The sequence below is a fragment of the Nelumbo lutea genome, chromosome 3, assembly GCF_056320005.1.
Source record: "Nelumbo lutea isolate HS-2025 chromosome 3, American lotus-T2T, whole genome shotgun sequence".
Taxonomy (NCBI): domain Eukaryota; kingdom Viridiplantae; phylum Streptophyta; class Magnoliopsida; order Proteales; family Nelumbonaceae; genus Nelumbo; species Nelumbo lutea.
Window position 1 is genome coordinate 51,597,093 of NC_142686.1, and position 20,527 is coordinate 51,617,619.

Below are 20,527 nucleotides of genomic sequence, written 5' to 3' on the forward strand. Positions count from 1 at the left end.
AAAGGAAAATAAATACTCGGTTCATACTTAATAGGAGTGGAAATTTCTGGTCAAGTTACCATCAAACTGATTTAGGGTCCATTTGGTTTGCAGTTGAAATCGGAATGGGATTTCATTCTTGAGGGGGAGGAAATAGCCATTCCCTCAAATTGGGAATACCATTCCACCAGAAATGGGAATAGGATTCCGATTCCACCCAACCAAAACAGTTGGACACTTGGACCCATTCTGATTCCAATTCCAAACCTCTATTCCCGCAAACCAAATGGGCCCTTAATACTGTCGATGTAATTTAACAAAATGAAATGATGTTCTGTTCCTGCCCCTTCTCACAGTGGTGGGTAAAAATGTTACAATATTGGGTTAGTTGTTCTTTAACTTAAAATATACATTCCCATGCTTATGAAATCATAGGTGTTCTTTTTTTTTAGGGATAATGGCTTTGAAGCACATTGCACAGCCTTTGGGAATTGGTAATCAGAATATATGGAGGCAGGGAAGCTTAACTTTCCTCCATCACTCATTCTTGGTAGATGAAATAATTGCTACCAAGTAGAAGGATGTCCTTACGCTCAAAGCCTCATTTGCACTTTTACATGGAAACTGGGACCATAACCCTGGTCTGTACAGTACTTCCTGTTCCTGTGCTTAAGCGCTTTGGTTGGAATTATGATTCCAGGAGAATGAGTCTCTCTGTGAAAGTGATAGAAAAAAGCAAATTAGAAGCTAGGACTAAAAGGGGAAAGGACTCCCCATCTTCTCAAAGAAAAAATTTAAAGCAAGATGCACCATAAACAAAGACAATAAGCCCTTAAAATCATCAAATACCATAATATATTCCTTTAAATTTTTGCAAATCCAATAATTCAGAGTTACAGAAGAATTACAGCATTAAGAAAGAGGAAAAGAAATCTAGTTCACATTCAGTAAAATCACAGCCCCATTTTGTTTGGCCTCAACCTATTTTCATTTAGATCTGAAAATTCTCTAATGGATAACCCTTGTTTCCTATTCACAAGGAGAATATTTCCATCCAAGTATATTGATTATTGAACAAAGAAACATTGTTCAACAGTCTAGCAAATCCAGCATTCTTTGCAGAAAGTGTTCATAACAGGTTTGGATGCAAATCCTACCCACCCTTGGTCAACAGAATGATTACTATCAATTGCAGCAACTTAGCATAAATCAATTATGCCACTTGTTTCTAAATCTTTTAGGTCTTCCCAATCACTTCCTAGTTTCATGAGAAAAAGGACAAATGCCTCAAAGATATCAATGGAAACTAACCATAAAGTGAATGAATGGGAATATTAATACCAAATGAAACTTCATTACAACTTTTGAAGTAAGCTCTCCAAGTGTAAACTTCCTTTTGCAGAGCTTTCTTATAGTGGATAAAAGAATGCATTTGAAGTATAAACCATTATAAAATGAATGGTTCCTCAGTAGTCAGTACCCAACAGCATGATCCCTCAAACTATCATACATATACCACTAAAATAAGGTTGATAGCAATAATTGTGCATTGATACTATTTAATCACTTTCTCTACAAAGGAAAAAGAGGTATAAAACTGGAATATTTACTTCTTTCATAAATAATTTTGATTTATGCACAATAGAAGTCAAATTTTTCCATACCTATCAACAAAATACAACATCCACCGGTTTGAATACAAGCCAATACCTTGTAGTGTAAATATCTGTATCCATGCTGTGGTGAAGTTCATATCCTGTTTGCATCCAAGTATCAGGGACTTGAATATAAGACCTTCAGTAGGGAAATTGCCACTCTGCACAATCATCAAAATCAAAACTGCTTGCACAGTCCAACAAGGCATTCTGCTGATGCTCATAGCGGCATATGTAATTCAACCCAACAAGAAGCTCACAGATAGCTGCCTCTGTCTTTCCTCTATCAGAAAAATACAATGTTTGTAGCAGAAGAACATTTGTCCTAGTAACGATCTGATGTTGCTCAAAGTTACGCTCTGTCTGCCACCTGATCGTGTTATGTGCCAGTGGCGCAAGCCAGCTAAGCATCTGATCAAGTGTCTCCTTCCAATCATGAGCAAGGGGGGCATCATATATGGCCAAATTCTTAACGTAAGACTTGAGATTTGCTCTTAGAGACATTCTTAAACTAGTTGGTAACATCTGGTATAGATCATCTCTAGCTTCCTCGCCAACTAAATGTGGGTAGCGAAGTAATTTCTCTATAACAATTATGATATTTGCATAATGTAAAGCAAGAGCAGAGCCTCCAACAGTGGATGGAGGAGCACGTAAGACTAACCTACTTTTGGGGCCAAATCGTGATCTGCTGCTAATCATGCTACATTTGGATTGTCTTTGATCCATACTAGAAGGAACACTCAACTCCACCCGGTCAGAACAACCAGATGAGTGCGGGAGCTCTCTACTAAGCCCGTTTGCGGTGCTGCAGCAACCTGAACTTGCGCCATTTTGCTGTTCGTATTCAATGTAATCATCAATCCTAGAAGCTGAACTGCTCAAGCTAAGGCAGTCCATGAAGAGCCTCCCAGAGCTAGCTCCGCATGGAGGAAGACTAGAATCATCATGATGAAATGAAACTACATCACTTCTCTGTGTTGCCAATCCATACCTAGCACTGGTCTTCTCCGCTTTACCTCTCTCAAGTGATCCCGAGTTATGAGTGCGACAGTTTCTTGAAGTTGATTTCAATGGTCCAGAGGCCATCTGTAGATGATGGGGAGCATCAACTTGACTAGAAATATCCCTGCTTTCATCCTGAACAGGAGATGAACTTTCCCCTGCAGAACCGTCTGACCCTGAAACAGAAAGTCCGGGAAATTCTAGCCTTGAAACAGAGTCTCCGAAAACAATGCAGATCCTCGCGTAGACTGTACAAATAGTTCTAGCCAACAGCCCAGTAATCTTGTCGTACGTCTGGTTCCATAGCGAGACATCCCTAAGATGCCTCACATCCTGCCTCTGCCAGAGTAATTTCTGCTCAAAGGCCCGGCGACTCTCCTCGTGGTGATTTTGCTGAAATTTCTTGGTTGCCTCCTCTAACTCATTCAAAACCTCCATTTCCGCATACAGATTCGAAGTCGAGGTCACGTACCTCTCCATCTTCCTTATCATTCCATCCATGTTCTTGACCAAGAACCCTAATTCCCTCACATCAATTACTCCCGTCGTGACATCAGAGTAGACGTGTTCGAAACCCTGCAACGCAGGCACACTACACCTCTTCCCTAACCGAGAAGCGACAGCAGCGACATGGTTCAGGTCGTCGAGCTTTTCAGCGAGAGCGAGCTCCAGGAGGTAAGACTCGTCGGAAGACACGAGCTTCCTCACCCCCTCTGACTTCAAGGTTTCGTTTTTGAGTTTGGACATCTCGAGGTCCGTTAGAGATTTATGGAGATAAACAGTTTTAGACATGACGTTCGCTACTTCAAAGGAAAGAATGCCTATGGTCTCTTTTGGTCGTTCTGGTCTTTTGGCGTTCCTTTTATTGGAAGCCTCGAGCAAAAGAGCGTGCTTGAGATTGTTACTCACCTGGTTCCCCATCTTTAAAATCCAAGGTTCTGCAACCATTGCCGCTTCTTTTGCCGCAAGAAGATCAGAGATCCGAAGCACGGAGACTTTTCACTCTGCAGATCTGAGCGCATCCAGCAAAACGCGAAATTCTCGGAATAACTTAAAAAAGATTCGAACCTCCTTTAGTTAAGTGTTTTTCCTTTCCAAGATCCGCGCTTCTGCGTGAATTACCGAAAACAAATGGTCGAAACGAGAAAATCCCTGTCGAATTTGAAAAACGGAAGCTTTCAAAGCTGCTTCGGTGACGCTTCTTGCCCGTAGATCCGCGCTGAGCTTCTCGAATCCCATTGCATCGAACAAAACGAATGTCAAAACCAATCTCCAGCAAAATAGAAAAGATTCAGAGCTTCAAAAGCTCCTCTGCAGATCTGAGCTTCCCAGCTCTCACGTCCATCGCTCATCCGACTGGAGAAATCAATCTTCAACTCGGTGAAGCTCGATTTTGTCGGTTAATTCCTCCTCCGTACTCGTCCGAAACCAGAAATGCAGCGATACCGATACGACAGATATCGGAGAAAACGAGTATTGAGTTACAGACTGAAGTCTAAACTAGTAGCTAGCTACTGATATACCACTTTAGAAGGAAGAGTGTTCTCCAGCACTCATCGATTCTTCTCCGCACTTTTGTTGGAGATAGTTCGAACAGGAGAAAAGTCGAAAACCTCACATTGCGTGGAGAATTGAAGTCTGTACTTGATTAATGGCAGAGAGAGAGAGATCGAATGGTAGTTGAAATGGAGGGAAGGGGGGAAATCAACCATATAGCCAGGCTAGTCAGCAACGTGCAGAGACGTTCTCCATTTTATAGTGATTTTTCGAAGGCGCTTCACCGGTTGATTTCGCCCCAGTAATTTGAAATTATTTCTTGAATACCCTTTTCTTTGTGATTTTATACAAACGCCCCTCGGAAGTTCGGATAAAAAATTGAACTCATGTGAGGGGGCCTCACAAGTGACAACCAGTTATTACTCATGGCAGGGGTTGTCAAACGACAATGGATTGGTTGGGTGGGTCAGGGTAAACCCGGTTTGCCCAAACTCGTTTAAAATAAAAACACCCATACCTAATCCTAACCAGACCATATGGGGTTTTCAATAACCCAAAACCAACCCCATCATTCCAAAAGATCGATTTAATTAAGAAGCTAGTAATTTGACAATAAAGATAATGGCCCGTTTGGAGTGTCTTTTTGCATGGGCTATTGGCGTTTTAGAAGTCTAGCAACTTGTATTTTAGTCTTTTTTTTGTTGGGTTGAGACTAGATCTAGTCTCCAAAAGATGTAGGGCCCGTTTGGTGCATCTTTTCGTGCTGTGCTGTTTTTTTTGCTGTTTACAAGTCAAGTAGACCGATTTTTAGTCTATTCCCGTTTGGCTTACGGAAGATTTAACCGCCAAAAGACGTGAAAAGCCCACTTTGGGCTGATTTCGAGAAGCTTCAAATGAAGCTTTCTACATCTTTCATGTTTTATTCTTGTGCAGAAAGACACAGAAAGACGTGCATCTGTCAAACGTGTTTTGGGCTTCTCAGATCTTCATGTAAAAGCTCTATGTGTCTTTTACATGTCAAAGTTACTAGAAGATCTTCCCAAAAAGACATGCCAAACAGGCCTTGGTCATAGAAAGATGCAAAAAGCCCATTTTAGACTATTTTTGAGAAGCTCCAAATGAAACTTTTCCACTTATTTCGTCACGTTTTTGTGTAGAAAGACACTCCTCCAACCAAATGGGCTATGGACTACAAGAACCATTAACTATCACATCTTCCAAAAGATATTTCAAAAAAGACTTGCCAAATAAACATGAGCTAGTAAGGTCTTTTGTTAATTTTACATCACAAAGATGCATTGGTAAAATCTTCAAAGGGCTCATGTCTTATCCGTCACTTAGAGGAGAAAAACATTACTTGTGTAGAACAACTGAACGACCCCGTGCTAATTAGATACGGGTTTAACAATATTTCATCTTTCTTACCATATATTGGCGTGTTCAATAATCACTAGGGTAATTGAGTGTTCCTTCGCATCTAACCTCACAAGGGGAGCACCACAGTGCCCCACAGAACATCCCCACTTTGTATTGGGAACATCTCCCAATAATAGTACAGGAAATGATGAGACATCATTGGAAGATGTTCCCAATATAAAGTGGGAATGTGCTGTGGGGCTCAAATGTGAATTAGGGGAAAGTTAGCAATACTTGGAAGATACAAAAATGCTCTTTTTAATAGTGTATTTTATAGTTAAAATGGTCATTGCATTATTTACCTGAAAAATATAAAACATGAATAAATAATTTTCTGAAAAGCAAACCGAGCCTTAGAAGAAGAGAGAAAAGGGAAAGAGAGAGAATTTGGGTTCTCTTCTTGCACCTTTATTTGGGAATGAGAATGGAATTATTTACAGTAAAAATTAAAAATAGGATCCAACCATGCACACATTACGAACATTTGTCCATGAATTCAATATACATGGACAGGAGATATTCTCAATGTGCGATTGAATGTCATGTACACACAACTTTTGCTTGCAGGCTCCCTATTAATGCCATCTTTCTTTATTATCTCAAAAACCACAATTCTAGAATTTTCTAACAATAAATGGTAAGTCACCCTAAGCTGACCAGTCCGGCTCGGTTCAGGTTCATGTTGGTCCAATTAGGTTTATGGGGTTTTATAAACCATTGGTCTTACACACTCATTTTTATATTAGTATATTTGTCATGTACTAATATATATCAACCCGTTAGTTTAGATTTTTAATCAATTGAAAAAAAGAAATAAATTCACTACCAACACAACTAATAATCGGGAATTAATATATACAATATGGTTGGATTAGTTCGAGGCAATTAGGTTAAGTCAGACATTTGGGAGCTCAAAGAATTTGACTTTAATTAACAAATTTAGGAATGATGAGAAGTATTACCAACAAGATTTAGAAATAAAGAAGTATTACCAACAAGATTTAGATATAGAGAAGTACCAACAAGTGAGGCAACAAAATAAGAATCTTTATATTAAGTTTCCACAGAAAACCAAAGAATGAATTAACAATTCTAGAGTCGTAATTAAATAGCAAAAAAAAAAAAAGATATTTGTTTTCATTTGTTGCCAAAGGCATTGAAACAAAACAAAGTTTGGTAGAAAAGTAAGAAACAAGTCAAAATATCAGCCAATGAAAGAAAGAGCTCTAAAAAGGTTTTGGCAAACCTAACTCTATTTTGTTTTGTTTCAGGTAGTTTATAGGAAAAAACAAATTTGGAAAGTCCATAATGTTTAGAGCCACATTTATATATAGTGTGTTTTGCCATGTGGAATGGAGGGTGATAATATGATAGGTGCAAATATACAATTAATGATGTTGGTATTTATTCTGCTCCGTTTAAACAGAATGGAATGACGAAACAAGATTCATGTAACCGATTCCATATAATTGAGACAAGGCTTAGATGATGATGATGAATTCCACAAAAAAAAAGAATTTCGCTTCTTAAACGAAAGACACAATAGACACGTAACCTGCATTGTATTAAGGCTTGAATTTTTCGATGCTGATGTTCGAGCTGATTATTTGTCTATCAGTGGAGTGCTTGAAAGGGCAAATCATTTTTATTCAAGGAGCAATAATAAACTTCAGGTCTATGAATCTATTGCACCATCTTCCTTCAAACAATATGTTTGAAGTTTCAAATAAACAAGGGGCAAAATCAACATCTTTGTTACAAATTGGAGACATGGATAAAGATTGGCATTAAAAGCATATATACCAGCTTTGTTTGAACACAAGAGGAAGGAAAACTAAACTTGATAACAACCTCAATTGTTGAAAACCTAGGAGTTAGGAGTATCACAAGATGTGAACCAAGACGACTAGCCCTCTTCTATACCATTTAGTCATCTTTTAGACCATCATTTTTCTAAAGTTATTAATGACTTCTTGGAAAAACGCTTTCTTTTTTAGAACTATTCTACTTCTAGGTGCAATCAAACATCGGAAAAAAAAAAAAACAGTATATTTTCCTAAAATCTTCTCATTTTATTTGGTCCTAATTCAATTAAATGAAATCCTTTTTAAATACAAAAAGGGACGATATTTTTTTTTAGTTGATAGATATTTTCTCTGGCTAATTAATTTTCTCCAAAAAAAAGTAATGATTCAAATTATATTTTCTACCTTCAAAGGTCCAATTGGTAGTTAAAAAAGTCCATAAACACTCAAAGATCCATTCTCACCTTTTGTAATAATGTACACATAAAATTTCTTTTTGCTTAAATCTTTTCTTTGGTTAGAAGAGGCTAAAAATTCAAATTTGTTTTCATTTGAATATAAGCAGCCCAACAAAATATAACCTCCAACCCTTATTTTCGTTGGCTGGAAAGTGAGACGGCTGAGCTAAAATGTCAAAACCAGATGGAAGACTTTTCAACATCTCTGGAAGATGACTTTCTGAAGAGAAAATTTCTACTCTCCTAATTTTTGAATCACTAACCAAATTGACTTAAATGCCATTCAGACTAGAATGTCAATTCCAGTTTCTCCATGCAAAGACGGCTTCAAAAGAAAGTATAAACAGAAAGGGATCGTTTTGGGGGTTTTCAGAAGAATTAAATGGGAATAAGAGCAGACTTATTATAAATTCTACTTCCTCAAGTCAAGGAGGTGATTAGGGAAATTTCTGCACCCTTCAGTCCTCACCAACAGCTATTAAGCTATGAAGTCCCATTACCATCTCCCAAGTCTCAAGGACCACGCCTCTTCTCCTCTCCATCTTCCTAGTTTCAAAATGTGTTTTGTGGCCCTAGCGAGAGAATCAAGGGCATAGGAGCTAGTGGCAAAAAGTGATGTTTGGCACCATTAAGATTCCTTTTCACCGACTTTTCTTTAATCAGTGATGTTTGGCACGGCATGGGCCGCAGTTGGGCCATGCCATACCGGTCTGGTATGGCCCGTTTTACACCTCTATTTGAGACATAACCATGATACAATCCTCGATCATGCTAAGGATTTTTCTTTGAATGGGTGAAAAACATGTTTGATAGAAGTATATAGTAACTAGATATTTAAAGCATACTATTTTTATAAAATAAATTTGTTCTAATTATAAAACGATAAATAAAAAAAATAAACTATTATTTCATTTTCCGATGTAACACCTCATAGGAGGCATTGCTCCAAGGCAATCCCCAACTGCAATAATGTTAATTGGATGATTCTAAAATCGGCCCTACTTACACAAATCTAGAATAAGAGTTTCTTAGCAATTCCTCGTAAATAGACAAACCCAAATATGATTGCTGGTTGATGCAAAAATACTGATATTACGACAATCACTAGCGAGCGTAGAATTGCTTGATAATCACCATCCGACCAAGCATTCATCGAGTAACTCTTTAGATTGAGGTTAGTGAGTTTGGATTTGCTCCTCACAGAGCACGCTCCACACTAATTTTACAGCATTCCTAATGCACAGCTGTCATTAGTGCCTTAGTAGCTTGGCACAAACATTATACCTACTAGTCGGGGTGATCATGATCATGGGCTTGATCGGACAGTCTCGGCCCAGCTTATTACCAATAATTTGGGCTACAATGCGGCCCCAGCCTGGACCTTGGGCCTAAAATATAAGGGTTAGAGCAATGCCTGTACGAGCAAATTTTGGTAATCTTAATCTACAAGACAAAAAATAGAAATCTTCAAGCAATAAACAATATTAGTAGGGTTTACTCTGACAAGAAAAGGTAGCTTACTCAGCACTCAGGTCAATTAAGCTCTTTTAGAGTGTAAATAAAATAAATTCAAATCAAATCAAGCAATATTTGAATTTGATTTTGATTAAATGATCAAATATTTGAATTCAATGTACTAATTATTTTAGATATAATATAAATATCTTATTTATATAAAGTATATAAATTATATATGTATTAATTACGTAAATATATTATCAAATTTAAATTATATATTTATAATAAATATATAATTAAATCAAATCAGATCACATCTGAACTCAATTTATTATGTTATTCATTTATCCAAATTCAATTTAATTATGTCAAGATTGAATCTCAAATTAAAACTTGGATGTCCGAATACAGTTTCATGGGTGCGGATGCTCATGGACAGATTAACTGAACCATGAGTGCTCATTAATCGGTTAACTGATTCATCTTTTGTTTAAGAAAAAAACACCAAAGCGAATCAATTCATCTTATTGGTTTGTTTTATTGGCTTTTGTTAATGGAAAACCGAACCAACACCTTTCGTTTTAAAAATTACCAAACCAATTGATTTGATTAACTGGATTTTTCGGTTTGGTTTTAGGTTTTTCTTGACCCTAGCTTCTTCACACCCAGGTATTTGTGTTGCGTGCAAAACCGTCCATGAACCTCTAGTGTCTGTCTAGACATCTGCATGTGTGGCCTTTAGTCCTTTGTACATATCTCTCTTTTATTCCTTCTTTCTTTCTCTCTTCTTTTTGTTCTTTCTTCTAAGTACTTGTAAACCTTTGCCACTTGACCGGTATTATATTCGCACTCCTTGTTGGTTTGTCCAAAAAGATGAAAAGTGGAAATAGACAGCCCAAACGAAAAGCTAAACCCTAGTGGGAGCAGGTATTTGTATTGATTAAGAAATAATTTATGACCAATAGGAAACATGAACCAACTCATCTCTAAGCTCCAAGAGAAATCCAACCCACAACAAAACAAACTACATTTACCTTTACACTGGAATTTGATAGCTTCAAATAAAATTTAACTACCAGATTTATTTTGTTTCTGTGCCCCAGGCCTAGCTTGGTTTGCTACTTTCTGTAGATACTTCATACAAAAGTTTTCTGTTTCCTTTGGTTATCAGTTCTCCTATAATACACACTAGTTCTCAAGGTTTTTAAAATCGAATCGAACAATAAACCAGTCATTGTTGAACGATTCGAATGGTTCAACCACTCAAATCAGAGATTTGCTGACCAAATCAACGGTTTTTGAGAAAATAATGGTTATGGGATAAAACAAAACCATTCACTTCGTCCATTCCGGTCCGTCCGGTTTTGCAAACCATGCTAGTTTCTATCACTCTATCCTCTGGTAACAAGAACAGATTGAATCATTAGGATTGTTTGATCAATTGACAAGCTAATTCCCTGCAGAACATCAGAACTGTTTGATCAGATGTATGGACCCGTAAAGACTAAAGAACATGGTTTTGCCAGATTTGTGATAGTACTGTTGATGACAAGTCTATGCTTACGTGCCATACTCTGGCATCTATTGGCTGCCAAACCTGTGGGCTCCTAACCTACCCCACATTAGAAAATGCATGATAACATGGGGAAGAAAATGTTGGAGAGGATGTAAAAAGATGGGCTGATTCCTGAACCATTTTCTTCTTTTATCTCACCACCCATGTAGCTTTGTGTTTGGAGTTTTTCTGTAGAGAATATAGCTGAGACATGATCTCTCTCTCTCTCTCTTAAAATTGGGGAGATGTCATTGTTGTGAAGGGAATTGGCTTTCGTTTCCCATTCTTAGGTTCAGTAGGTCTAATACAAACAAGTTGTCTAGGTAGGGCATGAGACTCTATTGTTCTTTTCTATATTATTTACATGGCAACGTGCAATGTTCTTTCTACAGTCTAATCACATACCATACCTTATTCCACGCCTAGCCTTCAGGAGGAACTTTTTAAACTTCACAATTCACAACATAAAAGCCTGGATTTATGGAGATATGGCCCATTTTGATTGAGCCGGTACAGTCTAGACCAAGCAGCCCTAGCGAATCGGCCTGTGGGCACACACCCAACAACATTCAACACGTTTCCTGCTGAAACCAGACAACCTTTTCTCTTTTCTTTCTTTTTGATGGAAGTGGGGCGTTAATTTATGGGTTTCATTCTCAAAACTTGGCCCACTTTTTAGTTTTCTAGCAGCAAATTAAGCCTTTTAAGTCGTGGGCCCAATTGATAGGCCCATAATCGGTAAATTCATGCACGTTAAACAAAAGATAAATGACCCTATTGATTGGTCATGTGGAAGTGGAAGAAAACATAAGATAAAAGGAAAATAATATGAAGAAAAAAATTTCGAGATCACATGCCTAGTCTCGTGTGAGAATTGAATTTTTACAAAAAAATTTAAAAATATGAAAAATAAGAGGGAGAGCCATGTCACCATCTCTCTCAATATAATTCATAAATCATATCAGTATTTGTAGATATGCAAATATTTAATATATCATATTATTTATATGTAGAATGTGCCAAGTTTCTCAATTTTATTTTTAAATGGAAATATCTTAAACATTGGAAAATTATAAGCTTTGTTTTCAGTATTTTAATAGGAGTTGATTTACACTCCTTAAAATTAAGTAGAGGAGGGTATGGGGGTTTGATATCGCGCAACACGCGTGATTAAGAGGCACAACTCAAAGTTAATAGTCATTAACTGTTAACTACTTTTTAAACAGTCACAATGTTTGAAATTGTGACTGTTCAAGGTGCCTTCTCTAAACCAGCACCTACCTTTTCTTCATACCTCTTTATAAACTATTTAAGGAGCATGAGTCAGACCCAAAAAATACACAATTTTGAAATTCACTTTCTCTCGCTCTCTCAGTCCAGTCTGCTACAGTCTCACAAAATGTTTCTTCGAAGATTCTTCAACTTTGCTGGTTGTAGATTCTTGCCAAGGTTCTGTTGTATCCTGAGAACGGATTTGCCTGTAACCCAACAGCAAACACAGTGAAACCGAGTGTGGGCAAATAACGTTCCAAAGACAATGTCTTCAGACGCGCCTCAGAGCTTCTCCTCCAAAATCACAGTGACCCCATCTCCCAACATATATTTCATTTTTGAATCAATAACAAGCATAAGTTTTTTCTTCTCCATTAAACTTTTAATGGTATCAGAGCGCTTCCACGGTGTATGTGGAATCCCCATGATAGATGCCTCTACCAATGTGGTCTCGGTCACCACTGATAGCTCATATTTTCTCCATCCTTTAGATAATCCTCGTGTGATTTTAGTCACCAGTGTGCTTATACATTGATAACTATCTCCCATGGAACCCTTAACAAATTGGGTTTTGATGAATCCCTTAATTCACTTCACAAAGATCTAGCTACGAGTGTTCTATATGCAAGAGAGTGCTACCACTGTTTGGAAAGATCAAAGGGAACGATTTTCTCTGAGTAATCAGTCAAGGATTTACCAACTACTGCTATAAACAATAATTGCGACTAATCTAGTAGCCTCCTACTAAACATTACCACCCTAATAACTTGTAATATTTAGGAAAGATTCCATTTTAGTACCCTGAATTTTGGGGGTAATGTCAAGTTAGTACTTGAACTTTCAAGCGTGTCACTATAGTACTTAAACTTTCAAAAAGTGTCAAGTTGGTCCCTGTTGTTAATCAACTATCAGATATCTATTAAAAATGTCAAAACTACCATTCAAAAGAAGAAACTATTCATTGTCTTCTACCTTGAGACTGAACCGGTTGAGGTGTTTGAGATTTTAGACTAATGAAGTCAATTGTCTTCTACCTTTAGATATCTGAAACACATTCTTGTCTAGTTATTTCTTTGCTTTTAGTTGTTGTTTCCCTCTATCATATTTTATGTTTTTTCTCTCTTTTTCTTTGAAGATAACTAGTTCAGTGTCAAGGTAGAAGACAATGAACAATGCCTTCTTTTGAAGGGTAGTTTTGAAATTTTGAGCAAATAACTAATGGTCGGTTAACGACAGAGACCAATTTGACACTTTTTGAAAGTTTAGATACTGTAATGATACGTTTGAAAGTTTGGGTACTAACTTGACACTACCGCCAAAGTTTAAGGTACTAAAGTAGAATTTTCCCTAATATTTATGCGACGTACACTCACAAATACCCAATTCTGAGTTCAATATTAAAGGCTATAATTTTCAAACTTTGTCCTTATATATTAAGGCTCTGTTTGGAAGGAATTTAAATATGAGTCTGGATCTCATGCACAACCCATTCTGCACAACACCTTGCACACCCAATCGTATCATGATATATCGGCATCACACATTAGAAGCATTGCATATGTGCGAACAATTTAACGAATGTCTTAAGATGATCGTTACATTTATTTAGGCTCTATTAGACACGTCTTTCTCTGTGGACTGTCGGCTGTTTAGAAGCTCAACAGCTCACGTTTTCATCTTTTTCCATTTTGTTAGAAGAAGATCTAGCCGTCAAAAGACTCTACCCCAAAAAGATGCAGAAAATCTGTTTCAGACTATTTTCTAGAAGTTCCAAATGGAACTTTTTCACTTTTTCTCTCTCATCTTCAAGCGAAAAGAAGCACCTCTAACGGAACGATATGTGGGATACCAAGATCTTTAAGTAGAAACCTATTATATCCTTTGACTGTCATATCTTTTGGAAGATCTTTCAGAAAAGACTTACCAAATGACACCTTAATCATTTTAGAAATTTGTTCATAAAAAAAAGTTGTGACCGCCCAGCCCAGCCATGAGAAACAAATTTATTGGAGGATAACAGGGGTCATCTTCTTCATGTTTTCATCAACAACCCTTTGTCCTCAATGCTCACCAGCACAGCCCCTTCGTTTTCCTACCAAACTGAGCCTAAGGAAAAGGCAGCATGGCTCACCATTTGGTTTTGTATTTTCTTCAAAATTAGGTATGTATTTCCTTTTACTTTTCTTTCTGTTTTTTCTATGTTTAGTTTTTCTCTCTTCCACTTCATTCAGTGTTTTTTATCTCAAAATTCTATTTTATCCTCATTTTTTCTCCCACCAAAGCCTTTTTCCTCCTGAATTTTCTTCAATATTCCTAACTTTTGGTCAGCCAGCATACATGATCTTTCCTTCTATATACTATTGTTTAAGCTAACCCTAATGAGTCCAACACCCCAAATTAGATAAAGATTAGTAGCTCAACTTAACCTAACTCACTCCAAATTACACTCATATAGTTGCAACCCAACCTAATCCAACCACCTACTAACTACATCTAATATCTGAATAGCAAATAGTTATCTTCTACCTTCCAAAGCTTTTTACACAGTGGCAATTCTGTGACCTGAATACGCATCTATTTGATTACCAAAAACTGATCTATCTCTACTGGTGGAAGTTCTCTCCAACCTCGAAGAGTTCTTTCCAGGTGGCCAAATTTATTCAATTCAAAAACCATTCTAACACTGCGTGTCTTTTAACTCTTCACTTGCTTAATGATCTCTTGTGTCGAATCCACTATCTGATGGAAGCAAAGACTACCCTACATGCTCCTCAACGGTGATAACAGGGTGGTGGGAGAGAATTTTATAAGTCCAGGTCCAGCAGGTGCAATGCTTGAAATAACCAATAAGTTGTTGAAAGTGTTTTTGGCAAATGTGATGCCCTATAACTATTGTCTGTGGACCAAAAAGAGTTGTCCTTAGGGCTCCGCCTTCACCATAGAATTCGCATTGACACCCCACAGAGTGCGTCCCACAGTCCATTCCAACTATTTATTGAAAATGTCTCTGGGCTCTATGATAAGTGCAGGAGATGTTTCAAATATGCATGTGGGGCGCCTGTGGAGTGCCTTGAACCAACAATGTCTGAGATGTGGTTGTCAGATCATGTTGAAATGTATTGAAAGCAGTTTTATTTTTTCTGAAAGTAGGTTACATCTTGCTGAGAGAGAGAAAGAGAGATGTGAGATACACAATCAAATCAAACTAAGTTCACATCTAGTCCCAACAGTCATTGCAGCCATGCATCAGGAACATCTCCCTTATCTTTCATGGCTAGATAATTCCGATGTATATCTGTAATGACTGTTAGGGACCAGTTGTTGGGATCAGATCCCAACTCAATTAAACCATCTAAACTCACCCACGAAAAACCTGTATTCGCTGCTAATGAATAGCATGCTAACATAATCCAGCTGCACAATAAGAACATCTCATGTTGTCATTAATTGGAGATGTTCCTAATACACAGCTGGATTGCCATACTGTCAGCCTATTAGCACATTTTTTTTTTTCTGGCGGTAATTCCCACCTTATTGATGCATACATTGATTTAAATGGGTTTTAAAGGAGCTCTGCAGCTCTGCTACTCACACATACTACATCCATGCATCAAGAACATCTCCCCATGGCCATGAATAAATGGATCTATTACGTGAATTGGATCAGAGACGCCATTCCTACAAGTCATATTATCAGCCGAGCCCATATTGCAGCCAATCAAGTAGATAGGTACGTCTCTATTTAGAAATCGCCAACTCTAATTTTTCAATTGGAGGTTGTGAATTGTAATGATTTCATACAATTTATAACACCCCTTTGATTATCTTCTTCTTCTTAATTAGATCGTGCTTTGCCTACCAAAAGAAAAGATCGGACCTTGAGGAAAATCCTTCTCCCTTAAACCCTCCTCTCCCAAAGGTGGGAGTGAGTGTGCATTAGTGCTTGTCTAAGCCCAACACTAAAACTAATGGGCTGTAAAACTAAGCCTCAGCCTAACTCGTGCCCAACAAAACCTGCCCATGTCAGGTGGGCCTTCCACTGCATTAGAGTGAGGTTGTCCCAAGCAAGGATATAAAGATTTTGTCAATGGTAACTTAGTAGTAGTGTTTGGCTTTTCAAAAAAAAAATCAAAAAATAGAAAAAAAGAAGAAGAATAGCAGTGTTTGAGTGAATGGATTTATTGGCTGCTAAATCCTTAGATACCATCGGATGGGCTTTTGGACGCAAGGAGGCTCTGGATGTTTCTGAAGTTAAAATTATATGAGGTTAGAAAGATGTGCATATAGAAGATCAATTTCTATTTGAAAACTAATTTTGAAATAACACCGTTTTCTACAAATTGGTACTCATTTATTTTCAGTTTTTACAACCATTTTAATATTTTATGTATATAATCAAAACTGTAAATAGTAATTTTTTAAGAAACCATTTCTCCCTTTTGTTTTGAGTACAACCAAATGGAGTTCTGTTGCAACCACTTTCCAAAGGAAATTAATAATGATTATGTGAGGCGATGTTTCAGGGTGTTTATTGTTTCTGAGGCCATGTTTGGGAGTGCTTAAAAATAAGTGTTTATTCGAAATAAGTATTTATTTGGGCCAGGACCACACCATTAAGCACTTATTGGTGTTTGGGAAATAAGCCTAAAATAAGTGCTTATTTTCAAAATAAAGCCTTTTTTTAAGCCCAAATTTCTAGCATTTTTTAAGTGTTAATACAATAAGCACTTATTCAATTTTTTATTCAAAAATTATCCCTAGTTGAATTTTAAAATATCACTTATAAAATTATCCCTAGTTGAATTTTATAACGTACTTTTGTAAAATTGCTTTTATTAAAGTGCTTTCATAAAAGTATTTTTGTAAAAGTTATTTCATAAAAGTGCTTTCGTAAAAGTACTTTTATAAAGTTCTTTCATAAGATTAATTTTATAAAAATTCTTTCATAAAAGTGTTTTCATAAAAGTATTTTCATAAAAGTGTTTTTATAAAAGTAATTTAATAAAAGTACTTTCATAAGAGTATATTTTGAAAATTTGAAAGAAAATGAAGGACAGAATAGTCACAAATGCTTATTTAAGTGCTTAATGGGAAAAAATACTACCAAACGCCCAATATGAAATAGGTGCTTATTTTTTAAAATAAAAGTACTTTCATAAGAGTATATTTTGAAATTTTGAAAGAAAATGAAGGATAGAATAGTCACAAATGCTTATTTAAGTGCTTATTGGAAAAAAAGACTACCAAACGTCCAATATGAAATAGGTGGCACTTGAAAAAGTTGGGTGCCAAATGTAAACAAGTGCTTACTCGAATAAACACTTGTCTTATTTTTAACATAAGCACTCCCCTACATGGCTTGAATGGGCTTTTTGGATAAGTATTTATAAATAAGCAGTGTTTGTATAGGTTTCCCTACCTTTCCCTTTCTTTCTCTACCTTTTATTTCAAACCAAACACAGCCTAAAAAAACCACTCCCAAATAGGGGCTGGATCAAGGAAACAGCTACTCAAAGCCTTGAACTCTCAATGTATGTTTTGATTATTTTGATTAACAAAAGAGCATTGTTTGTTTGGCTCATCAACTGACTATCATTGGTTACTTGGTTTTATGGTTTGGCTTGAGATAGAAAGTAGGAAATTAAGGATGATCATGGATTTATGTTTCAACAAATAAGAAAAAAAGCCTTTTATTTAATGAAATATAAATCTACTACTAATATATGTAAAAGTGCACGCCTTTTTGGGGCATTTTGGGCAATAAACACTCCAATTTTATCATTCATGGGCAAAATTGGAAATTTTAAAGTATAAAAGCATGACATCATCATTTTGATTCGGCTCTTAAACTAACAAAAAAAAAAGGCTACTTTTGTAATTTCTCCAAAATGTCAAGGAAGAATTTGGAAAGGTCAAAGTAAGGAAGGTTAATGCAATTATAAGAAAACACAGGGGAGATTTAAGTATTTTATCCTTAATCAAATGATCTAATATGTTACAACATGGATGACTATTATGATTTCATAAAAATATGACTACTATGAAATTTAGATCCTATGAGAACAGATGACTATTAATGCTAAATTGCTGATCAGCAGTAGTTGAGATGGTCACTTGGCATCTTCCTTGAATGGAGGCATGGGATCAAACGCAAGTAACTACAAATTCTCCATGATAAGGTCAATGGACCTCACATGCACCCTACTTTGTGTGCACCTACTCTCTTGTAATTGTGTTCTGTTAACACAAAACAAGGGGGGTTATCTATAACTCTGCTTAACTTTTCCCAATTTCTCTTAAGCTTGCCCTATTTTTTCAAAAACTTTATAGATCCCCTTACTACAAATCTATGATTAGAAAATGAATGCTTTTATAATTTTACTATACTATCCCTCCTTTTTAGTTAGCTATCACCAAAAATTTTGCAATAATGAAATTTACTATACTACCCTTCCATCTAAAATTTGGGAGTTCATCCCTTCATCCAAATGGGCTTGGGACTTTTATCCTGTAGAAGCAAAAATAGTTTTTCATTTGTTTGTAACTTGTTTTCCTTTTTAAACAATCATTTGACAAAGGTTCAAGGTTATTTTTCTTTTTTTTTCTGGAATAGTATGAACAAGTCTAATGCAAATTTCTGATTTCCACTGCAAATCTAGACATTCAAAAGGTAAAAAAAAACCACTCTATCCGAGTTGACACCTACCCCAACTGTACTTTGTGCCTATGAATTCTGACCCTAGGCGGAACCATCATTTGCCCTTTTTTTTTTGTAAATAAGATCAAGATTGTTCTAATAAATAGGGTCAAGGAAAGTTTGGCCGTTAAAAATAATTAATGGTCTAACCAGACAACTTCTTTTAATGATTAGTGGTAAATTTTATTAGATGACAAATTGAAAAATAAGGGCAAGTTTAAGAGAAATGGAGTGAAATGAAGAGGAATTTTAAATAACCAATTTTATTTTATGTAAAAGCAGCTAGCTAGCTAGTTAGCGTATATATGAAACGAACATCAAAGAACCTAAAATGCCCACAACTAATCATTTTGAGCCAGGTTTGTATGAGAAATCAGATAAGGTTCGAGTGTTTCCATGTTCGGATCATAAAATATTAAAATGGATCATCCTTAACATTGTGAATTCAATTCGTGTTCGACTTCAGACCGGGTTTCGTTTGCAGCCCCATGTTGAAGCATTTCGTTATGTATCTGAGATTCTTTGTCACTTTGGTTGGGTTAACCGATTTAAGTAAAACTAATTGATTGACGTTCGACGGAAGTTGTTCAACAGATAGAACATTCTTGAGTTCCTTCTGGCATCAACGGCGGAAAACCTGTTTTTAGGGTTACCATCTCCTACAAATTCTACTTTAGTTCTGGACCAATCTTCCGGAAGTGCTAAAAAAGAATCATCTCCAGCTTCAAATCTCATTCTTAAGAGCACTCTTAAGTGAGACAAACCTCTTGAACCACAGAACAATGGTACAAAACCTATCGAGTTTGAATACATAGAGGTTTTGCATTTCTCTTTGATTTTATGCAACTAATTTCAAGAACTTGTTTTTCTTTTTTTTCTCCCCTTAGGGTGTTTAGGGATTCAAATTCTATAATATGATGCTCATATATATATATATATATATATTTGAAAGGCAGTTAACTTTATTTATTTATATGGAAAGCTTATTACATGAAGGGACCTATCAGTGTTGTAGTGGACTGATAAATAGACCGGATTTACAAATTTCTATGTGCTAGGAGCAAGAAACACAGTTTAACTCAGAGGAGGGAAGCCAGTGATGCATCTTGTCCTTTGTCTTTACTCTATCCCAAAGAAGCTTCCACACGAGCAGTTGGATTCTAAAGGGAATCTTTAATTTTCATAGGAGTTTTCAATAAAAAAAAAATGTACTCGATAAGGAGCTTTCAGCTCAAAAGAGATAGTGGTAAGCAGAACCGACTGTGTGCTTGCCAGACTGTGATAGCTTCCATATTGGAATGTCCATTTGGAGCTATGGGTTTAGGGTGATGGCGAGTACGTGAGGGATATGGGATGGGTGCAGCAACTGTCGAAACTTATCCATATTACATGCATTCTCCATTGGAGTTAAGTAACTCACTAACTTTAATTTCTTCATGACGTTGCTGATCCATTTCTATGTTTGTGAGAGGAATGCCCCCTTCTATTGTGGGAATCCATGGATCTTTGAAAGTGAATACCTTCTCACCATTTTTTATTAACCAGAGAATGTTTGGCTTAATAGGATGTAAAAGACGACGAACCTGTTTCCACCAAGGCGAGTTGTTTCTTCGAGGTTTTGAAGTGAGGGGACTTGAGTGCGGGAAGTACTTTTGACTTGATTTGGAAACTCCATAGGCAATTAGGAGAAGACAAGAATCTCCAGATCTGTTTGGTAAAAAGAGCTTTGT

At 36.5% G+C, this 20,527-nt stretch overlaps 1 protein-coding gene across 2 annotated transcripts; it reads right to left on the reverse strand.

The window, feature by feature from the left end:
* Positions 1-291: 291 nt before the first annotated feature.
* LOC148864932 (uncharacterized) lies at positions 292-4,372 on the reverse strand. Of its 2 annotated transcripts, none has more exons than XM_088980528.1 (2): positions 1,690-4,372; positions 292-693 (listed from the first exon to the last, which is right to left on the reverse strand). In XM_088980528.1, exon 1 carries the CDS (start codon positions 3,585-3,587, stop codon positions 1,776-1,778), a length of 1,812 nt encoding a protein of 603 aa, XP_088836654.1. In that variant the 5' UTR covers positions 3,588-4,372; the 3' UTR covers positions 292-693; positions 1,690-1,775. The 2 variants fall into 2 exon arrangements, with proteins under 2 accessions (XP_088836654.1, XP_088836655.1); XM_088980529.1 differs by having other exon boundaries at positions 1,644-4,365.
* Positions 4,373-20,527: the final 16,155 nt, after the last annotated feature.